The sequence below is a fragment of the Thunnus maccoyii genome, chromosome 1 (assembly GCF_910596095.1).
Source record: "Thunnus maccoyii chromosome 1, fThuMac1.1, whole genome shotgun sequence".
Taxonomy (NCBI): domain Eukaryota; kingdom Metazoa; phylum Chordata; class Actinopteri; order Scombriformes; family Scombridae; genus Thunnus; species Thunnus maccoyii.
In genome coordinates this window covers 8,644,034-8,665,268 of record NC_056533.1, presented here as the reverse complement: position 1 = coordinate 8,665,268, position 21,235 = coordinate 8,644,034, and the positions used below count along the sequence as shown (strand labels likewise).

General features: G+C 39.1%; 2 protein-coding genes and 1 long non-coding RNA gene across 8 annotated transcripts in view; 1 reads left to right on the top strand and 2 right to left on the bottom strand.

Moving 5' to 3' along the window:
* LOC121893881 (multiple C2 and transmembrane domain-containing protein 2-like) overlaps positions 1 to 16,491 on the bottom strand; it is a 38,875-nt gene extending 22,384 nt beyond the window's left edge. For 2 of the 5 annotated variants that reach the window (XR_006095443.1, XM_042406051.1), the window contains exons 1-3: positions 16,333 to 16,491; positions 8,601 to 9,174; positions 2,087 to 2,204 (exon numbers count right to left, since the gene is read on the bottom strand). Coding sequence is in view for 4 of the 5 variants with exons in the window: in XM_042406051.1 (XP_042261985.1) it covers positions 2,087 to 2,204; positions 8,601 to 9,125 (643 nt within the window). In the remaining variant the exon portion in view is untranslated. Of the gene's footprint in view, positions 1 to 2,086; positions 2,205 to 8,600; positions 9,178 to 16,197; positions 16,270 to 16,332 lie in introns of those variants that run through there. The other 3 variants (XM_042406023.1, XM_042406042.1, XM_042406032.1) reach the window with 3 other exon arrangements.
* On the top strand, positions 16,211 to 20,874 carry LOC121893914. 2 transcript variants are annotated; one of them, XR_006095445.1, is made up of 5 exons: positions 16,211 to 16,275; positions 18,119 to 18,217; positions 18,526 to 18,549; positions 19,142 to 19,176; positions 20,788 to 20,874. It is a non-coding gene; the product is annotated as an uncharacterized LOC121893914 (long non-coding RNA). The 2 variants fall into 2 exon arrangements; XR_006095447.1 differs by lacking the exon at positions 16,211 to 16,275 and adding an exon at positions 17,227 to 17,305.
* The window catches only part of LOC121893905 (myocyte-specific enhancer factor 2A-like), a 47,228-nt gene continuing 45,607 nt past the window's right edge, over positions 19,615 to 21,235 (bottom strand). Inside the window, exon 11 of the mRNA XM_042406077.1 lies at positions 19,615 to 21,056. Within this exon, the coding sequence (XP_042262011.1) occupies positions 20,717 to 21,056 (340 nt within the window). The 3' untranslated portion in view covers positions 19,615 to 20,716. The remainder of the gene's footprint in view (positions 21,057 to 21,235) is intronic.

Here is a 21,235-nt window from a genome sequence, read left to right as displayed (position 1 = left end):
GGAAGGAGGGGGGAGTTGTGTGAGTGAGGAGCTCTACTGGCATTAATAGAGCCTGCAGCTAATTTCTCCGGGGCCATGAATACTGCTGCTAACAGAAGAGCTGCTGACACAGGAGGAGAGGAGGAGGGGAGAGGAGGGGAGAGGAGAGGAGATGAGAGGAGAGGAGGGGAGATAATGAGAGAGGAGGACAGGAGAGGAGAGATATCCAAGTATGACTGCATAAATATTGACATATAGACCACCTAATGCATATTCATTTGTTTCAGTTGCTTGATAAAAGGAATTAACTAGCCTACCGGAGTTCACTCGTTTTCATTGACGATGCTATTTTACGCTAGACTAGCTTACTTGTTAATGTTGGGTTATTGCCTGTGTTAGGCTGTCTGCTGTATTGAAATGTTTTAATAGTGGTTTAATTTCACAACAGTGACAAACAGTGCTGGGGCCGAGGACAAACATTATCGTCGCATGGCTGTCACCAATGAAGGCACGTCAGGGAGACGTGGATCACGCTTCTCTGCATGGCGCTCGCTTTTCGTGCGTTAACTGTGGTGGTTGTGACAGGGGAAGTCAAAGAGGGAGGGGCAAGGGCTTGTGCAGTCTCGCAGAATTAGAACTCAAATGCAGGTCTTGGGTATTACAACACGCTTTTAACTGAGAATTGATGCCATAAAATTAGAAAAAGAAAGAAAGAAAAAGTCGTGCAGAAAGGGCACTTATCTAGTCAGAGGCCAAAAGGGCCGGTGCTTGAGTACCACCTGTGGTCTATCTGTGCACGTGCCTGTCCGCATGCAGTGTATATAATCTGATCAAACAAAAAATAAAAAAATAAAAACCTGCGCTGCTTTTAAAAAACCATATGGTCTTAACAATAATGCGGTGAAACCAAATCCTCCTGCCACTTGATCCTCCCCCTTCCTTTTCTATACTATCTTTACACAGAGCGTGGTTGTGTAAATTCACAGCGACATGAGAGAATAACCCCAAGAACAAGGACATGCTCTGAGTGAATGGCCTGGTGTAATAATTACTGGGTGTGGCTCAGACAGGTTCCAATATGCTGTGAGGAATCCTGTCCCGGCTGTTACAGGAGCTTCATTCAGCTGTCTTTGGTGTCTCTGGAGTCAATAATACTGTGTAATCAAACATACTGAACATTCCTGGCCGTCATTAAGGAGTCATGGCTAAACACACAAGCAGAAAAACATACACTGGCAGGGGTGATGTCTTCTTGTAGGTTCACATCAGAACACTCTTCTCTGAGCACATATGACTGTAAATGTTTAGATGCTAGTTTCAGAAACCAAACCGAGATGTGCCACGATAAGACACAACAAAACCTCAATGATGCGTGTTTTTTTTCAGCAGTACTATAAAGACATGTAAGTCAAAAGAAAATGAAATGGAAAAAGAATACAACACATTCAAGGACAAGTTGCAACATGAGAACCCAACAGGTAGAATAAATGAATAACAGTAGTAGCACTTACTCACTGAGACAGAAATGTAAAACAAGTACGTGGTGCTCGACGTCATTTGTGACAAATTGTGAAAGCATGTGTCAGAAGTGACAGAAATGACAATGTCAAAAAAAAAAAGACTGCACACAGCACATACTGTACCTGTTGAGGAAAAATGCCTACAAACGACATTGTGTCTTACTGTCAGATGTAAATACCGCAATGTTTTTTTTCTAACATGCAAACATTTGCTCAGTTTCCCTGTTCTGACCATTAAGGTTGCTCAAGGTTGCTGTGCATCCTGTTGATTTAGTGTTGTTTATATAATATCGGGCATTACCAGGTATTTACCATCTTAACATCCACCTACATTAAGCTGGCTCATTGTACTGCTGCAACCTTCTGCAAGCAATACTACAGTACACGCATACACCATCAGATCTGCTGTGTACATTCCATTGAGCACACGTGAAATAACATGTGTCACATCATCACCATACACATAGGTGATAAAGCTAATATAGTATAGTGGAAGTGTTATTAATAGTGATATCATCACTATAGTGATACTGTTAACACTGGTGCAGCAGTTGTAGAAGTAGGCAGTGTTAAGATGATGTTCTTACCACAGCGGTCTCTGATGACCAGGTTGCGTCCTTCCTTCAGGTTGATGGTGAGCAGGTAGGACCTGAGAGGATCCCTGAAGTTCTCCGACACACTCAGAGTCTCGTTGCCCATGTCAGACTGGACACACACACACACACACACACACAAAAACATTATTATTGTTTATTGTATCACTAGTAGCAGCAGTAGTATATCTGATGTAACCTAGACTTTTTGGGCAGGTCAACAGCTATGTCTGAATATGAACACATATCATGTATAAATAGATATAAATATCACGTACAACCTGAATATGTCTGTTGTTCTACAAAACCCATTTTTAGAATTTTAACAAAGGAAGTCAAACTTCTCAGATGTTAAATGTTGTCTGAACACAAACAGCTGCACAAGAACTTTGCCCAATTAGTCTTGATCAAAGAATATGTACAAGATTATGAATCTGACCAGACATTTGATATCAACTTTCAGTACTTGGCAGTCTTGGATACTCAACGCTATGGGCACATTTCCTTTGGTACAAATAAAGTATTAGGGTTTCAGATCAAGTCCCATATTTCCTTCATATATATATATATATATATACATATACAAATATATATATATATATATATATATATATATATATATATATATATATTCTCGACTCATATGTTCAATTTTTGATGTCATTAGAATTTTTCACACATTTAATTTAATACTGAATATAGTGTATCATTTTTTGCTATATTGTCATGTTAGTTTTCCCTTCGTCTCATTGTGTTGTTCTGCTATTAGTTAGCAAATTCACAAAATGCTGTAATTAGGGGTTTAAGCACATACAGTAAGGCACAGTTTTGTTTTTGTGCTTGTTCAATATTCTTTAAAAACAATAATAATAATAATAATAAGAAGAAGAAGAAGAAGAAGAAGAATAAGAAGAAGAAGAAGAAGAAGAAGAAGAAGAAGAAGAAGAAGAAGAAGAAGAAGAAGAAGAAATGATTAATTGTTGTTTCTGCATTATCACAAGCCTATCCCACACATGTTGGCTGTTATGATCTGAAGCTTTTTGTTTTGTTCTACTTTCATGTCACAGTCACATGTTTTTCACTTACTTACCTAATTTATTTACATTTTAGTTGTATTATTTTACCCATGTTTTAAATTTTAATAAATATAAAAAAGCAAAGTCCGCTGCTGTTCACTATCTATGCTTCCTGTCCATGCAGTGGATTATTTAATCACTATTAAGCCTCTCCAGTAAACCAACCATCTTTCAGTGAATAAACCCTGCTCGCCTGGAATCACTCAGCTCAGCATCCCGACCCTGACCGGCCACAAAAGCCAGGATGACACACGTTGAACACTGAAAAACACACACCGCCTACTGCCCCATTATGTCCTGAACACGGCACAATAATCTGGAATTAAACTTTGACATGAGCGCGTGTCAGTCAAAGCACAATGCAACATGTAACAAAAACACTTGACAGAAACAATCGATTGCAGAGTCCCATTAACCACAGAGATGTAGTTCAGGATAAACCCAACTAAACTCACCTTTGATGTTATTATTTTAAGATAAATCCTTGGCAGACACCTAACTTAATAGTATTAAAATGACATCACCCTCACCAGATTGAACAGCAGCACTTACATTTTGATAGTCCATGTCTTTTAACACATGACTGTTGAAATCATGACTATCATACTGCAGAGACAAAGATAAATACACTTCAAAAATCTATCTTGTGATTTCATATATGACGAGGATTGTGAAGAAGTGTTAAGTCCCAGATGATGAAAAGGGAAAGTTTCAGTCTGCTGACCAGCTCATTTCAGGAACTGATCTCTCTGGCATTTCTATCACCACGACAAATCCTCTGCGCATTTATTAAAAATTCCTGTATCCTGGGGACTGAACAAACTAAACCAGAGAACATAGTAATGAAAAAGGGGGAAATTGCCTTTCCAGCTCACTTTCCGTTGTTCAGTTCAGGGTAAAAACAACTCTGAGGCTTTACCTCTCTGTGGAATTTAAAGCATGAAGGACCATTAGGATTATTTTGCTATAAACTAAAGAAAAGGTTCAGCATTATTCCTTTTTGTTAATATCCAACATATCCAACATATTATACATTAATTATAGAAAAACATTGGGACCTTAATGTATAACATAGACTAGTCACATAACAGGAGAAAGTGCATATGTTGTTTAGCAAAAAAAACAAAACAAAAAAAAAAAACGCATAAAGGTAGTGTTTCAGGAATGAAGATAAGAATGGAGAAATTCCTGTTTGCAACAAAATGTCAAGGACACAGAGTTCAAGAGATGACGACTGGGTTAACCTGCTCCGGGGCAAAAATATACCGCGGAGCTGTTATTAAGTCCCCGATTCTCACACAGTGTACAATACATGGTGCTTTGTATACAGTGTAGCTGTGCTGGAATAGTTACTGACCCTACAACAGGAGTGAGCCAGTGATCTTTAAGGTTACACGTCTTGATTTTGAAAAAAGGTTTCAAAAGACTTTAAGTCCTGACATAACATGATAGAGTTTACCAGATGCTGTGTCATCACAGTAACACCATCAAGGGTGTGGTGTCAAAGTCATCAAACATTTACTATTTGCTTGTTGCGGTACAGCGACATATTTGGTTCAGCAATTTTCATCGGTGGAAAACCAATGTGATTGTCATGTCAGCATCTGTCACGCTGTGCTGCTGACAGAGGAGCCACTGACTGAAGACCTGTTCACGCTTGGTTTTAAAATGCCTCTTGAGTGAGCGGATCACAAGTGGACAGTGCTAAATATGAGTGTAAATGACCATCAAGACGCATTGTGATCCGATCACTCAAACCATTTGCCGAGGTAGTCTGCATTCGACCACATATCTTTTGTAGTGTAAACGCAAATGTGCCCTGATGCGTCCCTGACAAGGACGTAACAGGAAAATACATCATCAATGCAGGACGTAGTGGTTGTTTTGATGACAGCACACCAATACCAAATTACTTTTTTCTGTTTATCTCAACAGTTGGAATATCCCGGATATGTATATTAGTTCTTGAAACATTTTTTTCTTATCTAGCATGTGCAAAATAAATCTGGTGCTTGTCTGGCGACAGACTGATATAATAACTGTGCGCAGGGTTCTTGGACCTTCTAGCAGAGGTGACGTAGGCAATAACGAAATCTGAATACAAGTGGACACCTTGGAGACGCATGATAAACACAGGTGTGAACAGTGATGTGTCTCGGTTGTCCACTTGTGTTCAGATCACCAAAACGCATTTTACAACCAAGTGTAATGACTCTGAGCAGCATGCATGGGAATAAATTACAATATTATAGATTTATGTGTATTTCTTGGTTTCCGTTAATGGTCTGAATACTCGCTGCTGCACAGTGCTGCTCTGTATTGTCTGTTTATCAGTGTCCTCTTTCACCGTGTGAAAAAATGGACATGTGGCATACAAGTGTGTGAAAAATGTCAATTGCGTAAGTCTCACAGTTAACACGTGAGAGTTGGCAGCCCTACTTTCACTCTGAGGGTTTATCACCTATTTTTATCATAGTAAGGGAACAGTGAAAGTGGATGGCAGCTCAACACCAGCAGCTTTCATCTGAAGACAAAACTCTGACAGCGACTGGGTGAATTCTTGTATAGACAATTGTTTTCCTTTGTTCACAGAATTATCCACTGTACAAGGCATTTACTGAAATGTGAGCTTCAAAATAATAGCATGGTTAGCAAACACGACTGTCAGGCTATGAATTCACCAGCGTCTCTAGGTTTTGTTCTGTATGTAAACAATTACATCATAAAGAAATCTGATATCACATTATCTTTTTATAATGACATATTCACTCCTCAAAAACACCTGAAGCTACTACCTGTAAACTACGGATGACTTTGGCAGTGCTTGTGTCCAGTTTTGCCTGGTGATTAGTCTGATACAGCTCATTTTAACATGGAAAACTGTGTGACTGTACAATAAGATTTAATTGTATCTTAATAATAATAATAATAATAATAATAATGATGATTATAATAATACAGAAATTATTCATTCATAAAGCTACAGGAGAAATGATTGGAAATGTGTTTTTTCCTCATAGAGACTGCACAAATATGTGTTAAGTTATAAAATAACAGTATTCTTAGCAGAAGTTCACAACATGGTGAAAAGAGCAGGGTTAGAACAGCTTTCTTATGAAATTGCAAGGAAGTTACCAAATCTACATCTACAGTGCACCTAATGTCTTCTGGCTGTTTAATGCTTTTTCATGAGACCCCTCTCTTCCCTTAAATAGAAGCTGTGGGATTTGCTTTTACTGGACTAGTGTGTCCAAACTTCTGAGACAAGCACTGCCCTGAACGCAACCAGATCAATGATGTTGAACCATATAATGTTGTCCAGTTTACAATAAACAAAAAAAAAAAATAGAGCTGCAACGATTGGTCGATTAATCGAGTAGTTGATCAACAGAAAGCTAATCGCTGTTTTGATTATCAATTAATTGTTTTGAGTCATTTATAGAGAAAAAAAAGCCCAAATTCTCTTGTTCCAGCTTCTCAAATGTGAATATTTTCTGGTTTCTTTAGTCTTCTATGACGGTAAACTGCATATCTTTGGGTTGTGAACTGTTCATCAAGACATGTTAGGTTGCATCTTGGCTTTAAGGAACGATCATCGACATTTTATAGCCCAAACAACTAATTGATTAATTAGGAAATAATCCACAGATTAATTAATAATTAAAATAATTGTTAGTTATAGCCCTAAAAAACTCCAAAGTGAAAAAGAGTGGACGAGGAGCTCCTGTTTGTCAAACTGTGGGTTTTTTTTGTCCTTCTAATGAATATGAAGAGCAATTAGTAATACTGCTTGCAAAAGAATCTTAAAGCTAATTTTCAGGAATCAATACTGAACAAGTCTCCATTGTAACACGGATTAAGACATAATTCACAATCCTACAAAAACACACACGTGTACCACTGTTAAAAAGCAAAACAAACACTCCACTAAACCCAGAGTATAAAGATCAACGAGGGTATAAAAATGGTTTCTCGCTGCCCAGTGAGTCAACATTTTTGGAATAAAGGCTTGTTCAATTTAGAGAGATATCATGTCTGTTAGCTGCAGTATTCACTAATCTAGAAAAACTGCTCCATGTTTATAAAGTACTACTGATAATTACTTCTATAAAAACATGACTGACAGGTCTGCTTTGTGTATACTGACACCGGGTGTGGTTTGTAAACTATTTAGGAGAAATAACAACCAGCAGCAGCTCAGGACATAGAGGATGATGTAGCTTTTTCTTTTTTTTGATTGAAACAATTTATGAATGAAGTTAATTCCTCCAGGTCAGATGTTAAAAGACGAGCAGTTTCACTGTGATTTGAGGCACCACATTAAGACAGACAGTAAATTAATCATTCATTTGCTCACTAAGTACACTCATAATAAGCCTTTCCGCCCTGTAGTGTCCATAAGCAGGCAAAGCAACATCTACAGACAAGAGAAATGTGTACATTTCCTGTAAAGCACAAAGACAAACAACAAAACAGTTTTTTTGCATTTAAAGGAACATGTAACCCACTTTAAAATATATTTTAATGTCATTTTCAATGTTGTTTTTGATGTTCATTTCTGGTGTGAAGTAATATTTTTATGTGTTTGAGAGAATGAAATCTCTCCATGCATGTCAAAACTTCTGGAGCAAACTTACAACACCTTGAAAATGACAAAACCATTTTGTCTCTCGATCACGCATGAACCCTGTCAACTCACAAACCCTGAGATAAAGCAAAGTTGCTGCACCTGACCTGCTCATAGTTCCTGATTTTCCACCTGTTGGCCCTTAAAGTTGCCTGATGGGACTTTAAAAGTTTCTAATGATTTGTGATTGATCTTCACTCTTAAACTTAAGCGTAAAAGATCAATTCAATCAAGAGAAAAGTGTAGCATGTACTAAATGTGACCAGGCCAGTTTGGCACACTCAAATCCACATCCTTGTCACTGCTGAAAGTGTCACAATGTTGCAAAGATATGAGCCACTCAAGCTCATGACGGCAACGTAAAAACACACACAGCCAGAGTTTACCCAGTGATACTGGAGACTATTGATTTTGGAAGGAACTCCGATTTCAGCTTCATCCAGTTCCTCCAAGCGTAAAGAACACTTAAACTTTGTACGTCCTGTGCAAACACATGTGACACCCGCCAATGGACAATAAACCACCCACTTCATTGTAAGTCCATTATCTCGTTTCCTGTGTGTTACAGGAGAACAACATCACTACTGTACAAGCTCATTCTGCCGTCACACTCACTGTTAAAGTTTCTTCTACAGCATAAAATATAAAGTGAAAACATCAATCTGAAATAAGATATCTAATATCTCTCTGAATCATGCAACCTTTACTATATTGTCTAAAGAGCTTTGTTTATCTGAGAACTGATCTGTATTTTTTTTAAACACTGATACAATATGCAGCTTCTGATACTATGCAGCTTCTATACCTGTAAGCTGTCCTGGGAAACCTCCAAAGAGGGAAGGGCTGGGCTGTAGACGGTCATCATCTCCGGCAGGTCCAGCTCCTCAGGCTCCATGCCCCTGGCAGGACTGTAGTTTGACTCCGGGGAACTGTCCCCCTCCTGACAGAGGCTGATGAAAGACTCCTGGGAGGAAGCCCAGTCTGTGCAGTCTGCAGGCACGTTTAGTCTCTGTTCACTCCTCCCAGCTCCTCCACCTGCTACTCCCATGTTCAGGCCACTCCCTCCTCCTCTCGGTCCTCTAGCAGACTTGAGAAGTGGTGTGGAGGGGTTGCTGTAGCTGAGAGTGTTGTAGTGCTGGAGCTGCGAGCTGGAGGGGACTCGCAAGTACTCCTGCCTCATGTCCCTGATGTCGGGAACGGAGGAGCATCGCTGGTCCATGGTGTGTTCCAGATGGACGACCGCCTTGCTTGCGCTTGTCTTGTCCCGCCGGAGTTTTGGCAGCATCTTCTGGCGGAGATGCTGCAGCATGCTCGGCTTCTTGGAGTCCATGATGGGAGGAAGGTTCAGTGTGTGTTTAAAATCTGGACATCACTGATAGCTACAGTAAAAGACAGACATGAAGAGGAGTCAGTCAAACGCACGTATCTTGAATTATGACTAAACGTTTCATCCATTTTTTGTCTCTGTAAAACTTAAAAGTGACTTGATGATTGTTCAATGTGTGACTGAAATCACATTTACTGAATATTTTTCAGTTGTGAGTTTTACTCTGATGTCTGCTATCATTGTACAGATGCTTAAGCTTGAAAAATGTGACATCTACAGTGATGTCAGTGATCACTACACATTTACGATACAGTAGATCTGACATTATTAAAAGGGAAAGAAGAAGAGAGGAAACCTGTAGCAAACCTTCTGGAGGGTAATAATTAACTCATGTTGCCTGAGACAATCATAAATCATTCTTCTGTGTCATCCTTACCAAAACAGATTTTTGCAAGGAACTTCTTTCAACCTTTTGCTCATGCATTATAAAAAACACTGTTGTAACTGCCTTTTTAATAAGAAATAAAGCAAATAAGGCCTTTTTCACTGCAGACATTTTGGCTTTTCCAAGTAGGGAAAGCACAAGTGTTACTAATAACATTAACAATGTTTTTTTCTGTTTTTCAAGTCACATAATTATGATGTCTTTTTTTAATCAGATGTAGGACAAAATAAATTCACTCATTTGAAACAAGCAACAAGCACTTCATGTTTTTATCCAGTCCTGATGGAGCATCATTATATAACAGGTACAATACTTAACAAGCAACACAAACACCATCTAATCCAGATATCCATAATATCTTCAGAGCAAATGCATGAAGAACAGTTGCATCTTTCACATGTGACTCTAAAAGCTTCGGTAAGTAACCTCATCAAACACTTTTCCATCAATATGAGAGCAGCTAATGAATATCATGTATTGTGCCATGTTCCCACATACAGCAACAGAGGTGGACACTAATACCCAGACAAACTACTACAATTGCTTCGCCCACAATCAATCAAAATGAAATGACATCATCAACCAAAATGATTCATAACGCCCTGGATGCCTAAAACAACAAGCTTAGCATGTGTATTGTACTGTACTGTAGGTGCAGAAACAATTATAAGATGAACTGTAATTATTCACAAACTGAAGGCGGTTCTGAATGATACAATGCATGTATCATACTAGAACACTGCTGCTCATATATACTTTATTAAAAAGATTTTCACATTCATGCTTTCTACTGTGCTTGATGCTGACTTTATTTGTTCAGTGAAACCTGTGTTTCAACACAAATGTTGCATTGCCGACACTGATTGCAAAATGATAAACATTTGGAGGAAAAACAAGACTGTTCCTCTTCATTATGCATCGCTCAGACAGGACATGAACAATACAAGCTTCAGGGCTAAATTACAACAGCATCTTGGTTTAATTGTTTATGTTAAATCTGTCTGCTGCCTCGGTCGACCAAATGAGTAGATTTCCCACCAGACATTACGTTCAGCCAAGAATTTTATATTTTGTTCATGAATGTGGTAGATAAAAGTAATTCTGGTAATAGATAAAAGCACAAACTGAAATGATTAATGCTGATAACAAACATACATTTGAATCCACACTTCTGTGACTCAGCGTGACAGAGGAAGTATTTTATGATGTACCACTGAGCTACTTTGCATTACACTCTGCACGTGTTCTGCTATTGTTAATGTCTTGTTCTGGAAGCTTTTATCAAAATGTGTTTTTAGCTGAGTCACCTATCATTCGTTCACTGCAATGTCACCCTCTCTCTGTAAAACAAGATCTGTATATCAAACGAAATGAGCAAACGGTGGGAGGAGACATCAGTCAGATGGTAACGCTTTAAGCTGTCATCTCTGTGAACCGTCTCTGCAACACAAACAGCACCTCCCTCCGGCTGCTGCTGATGCTTCTGACAAAACCTGATTTTGAAAAGCAACAGCCCCATAAGCCTCTTACTGGCTTCATACTTTGTGATGTCATTAACTGCGACCGATGACCTGACATGTTATCAGCTGGTAAGGGGAAGTAGAGGAAGACTGGCAGGGAGGGGGAGGGTGACAGCACAAAAAACAAGACGAGAATCAGGGTTTACAAAAGCACAATGACAATACCAGATGTTAAAGAGTGAAATTGAAAAGTGACACCTAATCGCTGATACGGACAGCAAAGTACAACATAAACAATGACGACAGGTAATCCATGTTTTCACTGACAACATGACATTTCTTTCCAAAACGGACACGTGGTGATTTTTAGATGACATTCTCATCACACGCAGCACCGTGTGTGTGTTTCCAGGTTTACAACAACTCGTCTCTATAACTAGTCTGGAGAAAATGACTAAACTAATGACTGTGTTGTAGCCTGGATTCAGCATTCTCTAGCCTGACCCAAATATAAGGATTAGATGGATCGCTGGAATAGTTGGAGAGAGAAAGAGAGACAGCAGGCAGAGTTAAAACAGAGACGACCACTGATCAGACTGTCATCAGACTGCCTGCACATCTGTGTGAAGTGATGAATGTGGAGCTGCATTGATTAGTTGATGGAAAGACAATGAATCATCATTGATAACTGATTAATCGTTCTCTGCTTTTATTTATACTTTCATTATAGTAAATGTAATATTTTGGGGGTTTGGACAATCTGTCAGACATCAGCTTTTGCTTTAGGATACTGTGATGGACATTTCTTGCTGTTTTCTGATGTTTTATAGACAAAACAATTAATTTAGAAAATAATGAATCTGTCCATCACATCCATAAAGAAAATAGTTGTTAGTTGCAGGCCCGGATGAATGCCTGATCATATTCATCTAAAACTTTAAAGCCACTTTGTGAGGAATTTTCATCGTGATTATAGTCTTTGAAGTTTATCTGATTACATGTAATTTTGTTTGTTTGCTTGTAGGAAATGACACAACAATTGGTTTAGTCTATGTTTTGATTAGAGCTCCTTTATCTCTGAGTCCCTGAAGGTTGTAACAGAGTGCACTGTTGTTTGCTACTGCGCCATTTCTGACACCAACACTGAGGGCAGCAGAGTTAGAAATTGTCAGATTCAACAAATATATGGGCTTTAAAACTGCTCTAATAAATATTTCAACATTAACAATGGATCAAGTGCCAACTGTATGAGTAACATGAAAGGCATCGCTCCGCCACACAGAATTATCACCTGAATCTGCGGCTCCTCTGCGTCTTTCAGCTCACTGCTTTGGTTTTACAGCCCTCGACTTTATTCTTTTGATTCTCTGTCATGGATTTGCACGGCATCATTTTCAGTAGCAGCAGGCAGGAGTATGCTCCCTGTTTACCACCAAACGGCAGACGGACAAAGCTAGCGACTAGCTGGTGAACATAGTGGAACATTTAGCAGCTGAAGAGCCAGATGTTCCCATCAGGAGCTGATTGAGACCAAGAGCAGTGTTAAAATGCAGATATTGGACTTACATTCATCAGGTGGACATGAACATGACTCCACATTAATGTTAATGTTGCTCTCTGTCTGCCGGAGGAGTAAACTAGCCGCTGTATAACATTTAATTTGTTAAGATGATAAATGGTAGAAAAGAAATATAGCCAGAGATGAGGGAATCTTCACATATCTGCCAAGTCAGAGCTCCAACACACTTGGATCTCAAGCACAGAGTTGTTGTTAAACCTTTTTTTATTTTAAAAATCTCACTTTTAATTATATTCTATTGAAAGAGAATATTAAACACATTGTCTTATTGCAATTTTAAACAATGGCAACTAAAGTCTTGACAGGGTCACATGACTGATCATTCATTAGACGGTGCCCATGTCATCCATAGAGAGCATCCCAGGGACAGCAGCTGTCTGTACTGTATATCCAGTCTGAAAACAGGACACTGGAACGTCGACCATTACTGCTGTATTGGTCACAGCAGACAAACTAGTTAACCCACATGACTGCCTATAGGCAACAGCCTGCATCCCTTCCTCAACACTGCATTTTATTGTTGGGGGTAAAACAACTTTACAGTCCTTTTACAGCAACCGATATTAACAATGAACAATGATGTGAGTGTGCTGCGCGGTCAGTTCTACCAGCACTATATATTAAAATAAGATAAGAGTCATTTAGTACACTATGGTTACTGATTGATGTGATGATCAAAGCTTTGTGACTAGCTAGACCTTAGCTGTCCTCTTCATATTGTAGGCTGCAGTCTTTACACAAAGACCCTCCACATCAATCATTAACTCCAATTAGTCCCAGTTCCGAAGCATTACAGCAGGCTAAAGGATCTACAGGAAACATCATGGGAGCAGTAAATGCCCACGATAATCACATGTGCCACTGATCCATGTCACTGAGCAGCACCCTGAACACTAGATTTGTCTATAAAATAAGTTAAGTGTAAACTGTGTGTTATTAGTTTTGGTTCAAAGACATTTCATTTCATTTACAGTCCATTGCTCCTACACCGGGCCTTGATGTAATCATGTAACTGAGCTAAACAACCACAGCTGAGTGGGTCATTACATTCACTTGACCTGCCAGACTTCACCCAGCCTAAAAAGACACTACGTGAACAAACAGACTGCACAGCTGGTTACAGTATGGTCCAACCAACGAGGAGAACCAGACTTTCATCAAATCTTGATTCATTCACATGAACTAAGTTTAATAGCAAATTCTCTTACATCTTACAGCCAGCCCTCTTAGAGTACCTCCACACTGCCAGCTCAGTGAAGTGAAGGCTGTAACAGTTCAAGGAGACCCTGAGGCCGCTCATCCTTGTCCAGGAATCCATCTCACTAACCTCACTTGCATCACATTTTAGTCATTTATCTGACTCTCTTACGTAAAAAGACCTCCAGTGAGGTTAAACAAACGTCAACTCTTCAATCATCCGTGTTCTGTGCAAGTTGTGCAGAGGTCAAAGCTGAAAGGTTAAACAAACATTAACCTTAAAATAATGATGGATGAAACAACACGGTGATTGAGACTGAAAGGTTAGCGGTGAATACTGTAAGTGGCCTGAAAAGAAAAGATTGTTGATCTTAAAGAGAGATTTTTATTAAAGATAATTATGGGAAGCACGTTGAGTGATTTGGAAGAGATGAAGGGAGCGCTCACCATCAAGGACTGAATGAAAACAGAGAGAGTGACACCTGTGATGTATAAAAAAATATTATTCCTCCATCTGACAGGAATCTGACTGAGATAGATCAGATTATAAGACACACATCAACATGGATAAAAAAAAATGGGTAAAAAGTCAATAAAGATTATTTCTGTTTCTGACATTTGAGCCCGAAGAGCAGCGACTGCAAACGAGAGAAGACATTATAAAAGTGCTACAAACTGAAGATGTGGATAAAACGATGCTGAAACATTCACTGGAAATGTCTACATTTAAGATTGTGTTACTACAAATAACTAGAATATACTCACTGCGCCTTTATGTAATATATACCTGTTTTATCACTGGCTTATAAATGTTAAGTCATGGAAAGTTTCACTTCTCATTTTGTTCTTCTACTTTTCATGAATTCTGCAAGAGAGGAGAGTCTTTGCATAGGTAACTGAGTTACATCACAACAGTCAGAACGATGTTAACGTTCATCTGTTTTCCTATAAATTATACAAATCATGACTTTCTTTTTAAAATCAATCTTGAGATCCTGTGTAAGCCTGAGTCGGTGTTTAGACAGGTGCTGCAGCAAACATGCTCCAGCAACTTCACATACTGTATTTCTACCTTCATTGCCAAATGAGGTCATCACCATTTGGAAATAAAAAAACAAAGACACTGACTTTCCAAAATGCCCGAAAAAAATGCCTGAAAAAAATACAAATAGCGGATGACAGTGTTTTAAAATGATACTGGGTTAATCCGTTGTTAAAAATGAAAGCACTTTCACAGGCTGGATCCTCCTGAATTTTAGAGATTTGGATGATGAACAAGCACTGATTTCCTCTGTCCAACATGGATGAATCATAAAAGCATGAATGTTCATACTGATAGCAGAAACCGTAAACATCATATGAAAACATGCTGGTCAGTAACACCCACTGTAGACGTGCTATGTTGTCATATTAATGAGTGTTAAAAGAAAGCTACTTTAAGCTCTGATTTGCAGTCATTCTGTCTTTTTATGCCTGCTATGTTCTCCTCAGTCAGTGGGCTGAGCTGAGTGACTGCATCAAAGCCCTTTCTTGTCAGAACAAGACAAGAAGTTATTTCCTGAAACTATTTCACAGTTTGCGGTTCCCATTCTTTGATATGGGGCAAGCTCACTGCAAAGAGCACGACATCAAGAACAAAATAAGTCTTGCACCAAAGTAAAATCTGCACTTTCAGTGTATACAGAATGTTTACATGTTGATGGTTACAAGCTGTTGTATGCTGTGTCAAAATAAACAACCTGAACCAGCCCAGTGTGTCTGTAACATGTGCTGACATTTCTTTTGGGGAAACTCTTACAAGACCCCCAAGTTTCAACATTCAGTCCAGAGTTGGGGACAATATAACTTCTTTTAACATTTCCTCACGTATGACTGCAGCACATAGATTACAGTTCATGAAAAGGCTCCTTACTACAAGTGACCCGCTGCTTTCTAAGAAAAGACCGATCTCCCTTTATAAAAAATGCAAATTATGTTATCTTGCCTATAGTCAAACTTTTACTGTACTATTATATATCAGAACAGGAAGTGTGTCGATGGGAGATTGAATCGGCATTCAGCACACATCCAAACACAAACAGTCTGATTGATGACAGCTGCAAATTAAAGTCCAGCAAGGATCTGTTGGCGACCAAGATCTGACTGCAAATTTATTCAAAGTGTTGTGTGGTGAATCTCAACGCCGAACTGACTCATCTACTCGATATCCTAACCGCATAGAAACTGTTTTAAGTCATGTTATAGCCAACAAGGTGCGTAAAACAACCTTTAAACTGCCATATGTTTGAGTTTGGTCTCAGCCTCCTCTCATACAGATGTGGGCAGTATAAATGGATTATATTATTTACATATAATGAGGTATCAACAAGTTAAAGTAGGAGTCGACATTCTCACCTGTCCGCCAGCGGAAATGTTTCCACCCGGGCAGGAAGGCGGCTCACCTGACCAGCCCCACCTCAGAGACCCCGACAGGTAACTTTCTAACTTTCTCCTTCTCACCTCAACACAAAATAATGTTTGAACGTTTACCCTTTTTCCCGCTGCTAAGAAGCTCGAACCACCCCTGTTTCTCCTTCACCTCATGGCTAGTGACAGCTACAGTTAAAGGAGGGCAGCAGGAGACGATACAGCTCGGACAGACTTCCTCCTCCTCCTCTTCATCTGAGCGGCTGACGTCAAGCGACACAACACCACACAGCCACTGCAGGGTTATGACTTTCAAAATGAAAGCCCTGCCACCGGTGTTACACTGTATTTGGTGACCTTTCAGATTCTGTGACCTTCAGTGCTGGAAGACGTACTCAGATCTTATCTATACCACAGTGTAAAAATACTGCATTACAAGCAAAATTCCTGCATTTAAAATCCTACTCAACTAAAAAATACACATGTATTCCCAGCTGAATTTACTTAAAATACTAAACTAAAAGTACTTTCACTTCAGTACTTTATGTTAGTAAATTAGTACTTTTACTTTAGTACTTTAAGTAGTATTTTAAATGCAAGATTGTTACTTGTAATGAAGTATTTTTACATTGTGATATTGATACTTTTAATTCAATAAAGAATCTGAGTAATTCTTCCAACACCGGAGGTCACAGAATCTGATGGGTCACCAAATACGCTGTAACACCTGTTTCATGTAGGACTGCTCGTACTCATTAGTAGGAAATATGTGATTTGCAATATTAGAGGGAATGATAATTTTTGCATCATTATTCTCGTTTAAAAAAAACATATGAAAGGACCGGTGTGTAGGATTTAGTGGCATCTAGCGGCGAGGTCGCAGATTGCAGCCAACTGAATACTCCTCCCCTCCTCGTCCAAGCGTGTAAGGGAACCTATGGTGGCTGTGAAACTTGTGAAAAACGTGAAAGGCCCTTTCTAGAGCCAGTGTTTGGTTTGTCTATTCTGGGCTACAGTAGAAACATGGCGGTGCAACATGGCGTCCTCTGTGGAAGAGGACCTGCTCCTTATGTAGATACACAGGGCTCATTGTAAGGTAACAAAAACACAATTATTCTTATTTTCAGGTGATTATACACTAATTAAAACATACTTTTCAAAATTATATTCCATTTCTGCCAAGTCTACACACAACAGGTAGTTCTAACATTTTTATACCCACAACATATTTCATACAAGTTTGTCCAGTCTACCCCAACTTACTCTGATTTATTTTAAAAATCAAGCTATTCAACTTCCGGTCTCACTGCAGCTAACTTCACAATGATGTGAGCCTGCAGCTACGGCATCTTTGCCAAATGGCACAACAAATCAAACCCACATGTTGTTTTTTGAGTCATTCCATTCGTTTCACCAATACCAAGTGGCCTACATCAAAATACGATTTTCTCATCTGATTTCACTTCAGTTTAGTTGGAAAACTGGTTGTCTGGTCGCCATATGGGTATTTCACATTTAGGACAAAAAAGTTTTGTACAGAAGTGACTTGTTGCTCTAGAAAAGGCAAACTTGTGTTGCACTTTTATCTGAAGTCACATCAAGCAATACAAATCTATTAGACGGGGCTCCACAAAATAGTGCATCATTTTTAAAGAAATGGTGTAATCATGCAAATCTATTTTGAGGTTATTCAGATGAATAATGACCAAGTTAAGCTGAATCATAAAAATTAATTTGTCCTTCTAATGTGTCTACCATGAGTGTAAAAGAATTAATGAAATTAAACTCCTTTGCTAGACTAATTTCCAGAGCAGTCACATAAACTTAATCCTTTTCTCAAACAGCTGTTTGCGCTCATCCTTCCCATTAACCTTGGTCCATTTAATCACTCCAATTCTCCACCTCATAGAGCACCAAGTGAGGCCTTTGCCCGTGTGGTTTTCTCTCCATCTGAACTCCTCTTACACTCCACGTGCATGTGCTCCCTCTTACCGTGGAGTTAAGTAATGTGAGATTAATGTATTTTGTTTATTATCCCTACATTATACAGACATTTCTTACAGGTTGATTAAGGCCATATTACCATCAAAAACCGTGACTAAATCAGACAAATGTAGTAAATCAACTAAATAATCCTAATATTGATTATTTTATTGACCTAATTTCATAATTTATAACTGACATGAGATGATACTGTAGGATTATCTACTGTAGCTAATCGATGGTGCTGAAAAATAAGAAAATAATTTAAAAAAAAATGGTGTGACTGTTTTTGGCCTAATTAACCTCCACAAACTGTCATCTTTTCACACACAGATCTTCATTGACGTGGCAGCGAGTGTCAGTCCCCACCAACCACTTAACACCTCTGACATCAAACTGCCTATTGTGAATCCTCAACTTCCTCCACTTCATTCATATATTTCCACCTCTTGATGGGTTATAGTAACTCAATACTTGTTCCACTTCTCCATCACATTGTTGAAGCCAGGCCTGCTTTATACACACAACTGTCTTACAAAGTACATCCACAGTGAACTGCATAGTTCCTGCCTTCTTGCAGCAGGTTACTGTAGTCTAATGACCATAACACCATCATCCAGTACAGTACATATGCTTGTTGATAGCATCAATGTTGGCCTTTCCTGTCATTTCAACAGCCAGACTGCTTCTCAACAGGAAGCTGAATTCTGTTTTTCTGTTCTTGAGAACTTCTCGTCTCATTCTTGCATTCCCATGAACTAAGAACCATGACTTCCTCTGCAGTTGATTGTTACTCAGTAATGAAAGTTTCTATTTATGGTCACCTCTATATCTGGCACATCCAGATACCAGACATCTTTCAAAAACACCCTCATAAAAATGCAGTGCTGTGTTTGGAACACTTGTATGACACCCCCTTTCATACTGTAATTGTTTGTGATCCCAATAGGTTGTCTTTCTTCTGTTAAAAGCTAAACTACGTAGGTATGTATTAACAAAACTTTTCTGCAGCTCTCTCTGTTTCTGATGTTCTTACCATCTATGTTACCAGTCAGTTGTACCCATGTGGTTACTCTTGCTGCTTTGCACTCCTCACCACATGCTTTCTTGTACTTACCCACATGTTCCATTTTCTCTACTTTAATCATTTGCTGTTGAGCTACACAACCGTTAATTCTCATATTCCAGGATCACAGCAAATGTTATCTCTCCAATCAGCATACATCTTAACTGTCCCACTGATGATCAAAAACTACCAGCCATGTGTGCATAGATATATTTCAATCATCCATCTTCAACTGTGGTTCATTAAAGACTTCTACAACTTTATATGTGTAACATTAACCTTTTATAACAACATCATGTAACGATAACCCTGTAAATATTCATCAGAGTATAAATTACTGCTCTAATTCCAGTCTGTCTACCTCTATAAGTTTAATTCCTTCATTATACCTTTAAATACACACTAGTGGAAGTTACTACATGTACACACACACACACACAATTACAACTTTTGCTGTGTGGTGGTCACTTGTTCCTGTGAGTGTATTTTGAAGATGTTAGGTGTGTGTTTCTCTGTGGTTGATATATGTGAATTTCCCTCTGCATATGATCTCATCTATCAAAATTCTTTCTGGTCTCAAGGTTTTCTGTTTAAGAGAGTGCAGCATGATGTACTTCACAAAACAGATTTATCTAACAGACACTTGATGACAAAGAATGCCTTGCAAATATGGCGGCGATCCACAAAAATATACTTTTGTAAAATCTGGTGGACGTGTCATATTTCACTCAGGCAGATGCAACAGACAGATCAACAATATGTAGTTACACCAAAAGTGATATATATTAAAGATACTATATACAAAACATAAAGACATATTTCGGTAGCACGTACAGAACAAGTGTCCATGGCTTTCAGTTTTAAATCTGTATCCTAATGAAATATTGTCTTATTCTGTGCACATTATAAAAACACGCTCACACAACATAAAAAACAGCATACTGCTTTGGCTGATATAAATAAGTGTTTTTAAAGAGGAGCAACAGGGATGATGTGGAGGGAGTATTGCTTTCATGTCGGACTCAGGTGTTTCAAACCCTGAGAAGATCAGCAATGAATAAGTGACACCCAGAAGCACTTCACTGCTTTAACACCCAAATCATGAAGCCGCAAGACTGACAGACGACGTTAATCTCACGCTCTTTCATTCTTCTGTGTCCTGCATCCCACTGAATAAGAAAATGACAGACTGCACTGCAATTGGACCCACATTATTAAAAATGATTCATATTTATAAAGTACCACTGAAGATTTTCTGAGATGATTCTGACAGATACAGAATATTCAGACCAATGTTGCTCAACCCTTCTCAAATATCTGACTGCCTAAAAAAAACAAAAAACAAAGATAATTTAAAGAAAAGTAACAGAACACATCAATAAAATCCACATTTCATTTGCATAACAGTGTCCATCCTGTGTTTGCCTTGGTGGTGTGTCGTCATGTGACTGCAGGGCTCTATGTCACCCAGCTGTCCATTCGCATTCGTTTGACCGTCGGACTCTCTCTGCCCTCTGACCGACTCACAGGGAGCAAGTGGAAGTCCGGCCGCTGCTGCTGCTCCTCCCGGTCGCTGCCGCCCTCATGGGAGCTGCAGGAGGAGCTGACGCTGTCTGCAGGAGACCTCCCCATCTCTGCTCTGGCGGATGAAGAGGAGGAGGAGTGATGATGAGGAGCCGAGGCATGTGGCTGGGTCATGTACCCTGAGTGGCTGAGGTGGTCGCGGGGTGGGGAGATTGGCTCGGCTTTGATGTTGATGTTGTGGTTGGTGTTGATGCAGAGATTAGAGCTCGCAGACCTGCAGAGTCAAACAGATGAAGAGAAAGAGATGATTGTTTAAGGCTGTGAATGTGGAGTGAAGGCGCCATCTAGTGATCAAACTACTGTAACTGCTCTGGTGACAGAAACTTTTCTCTGGTTGGTTAATACGGAAACTTTTCCTATGGTGGAAAGTAAATACATTTACCTGCATTAAGT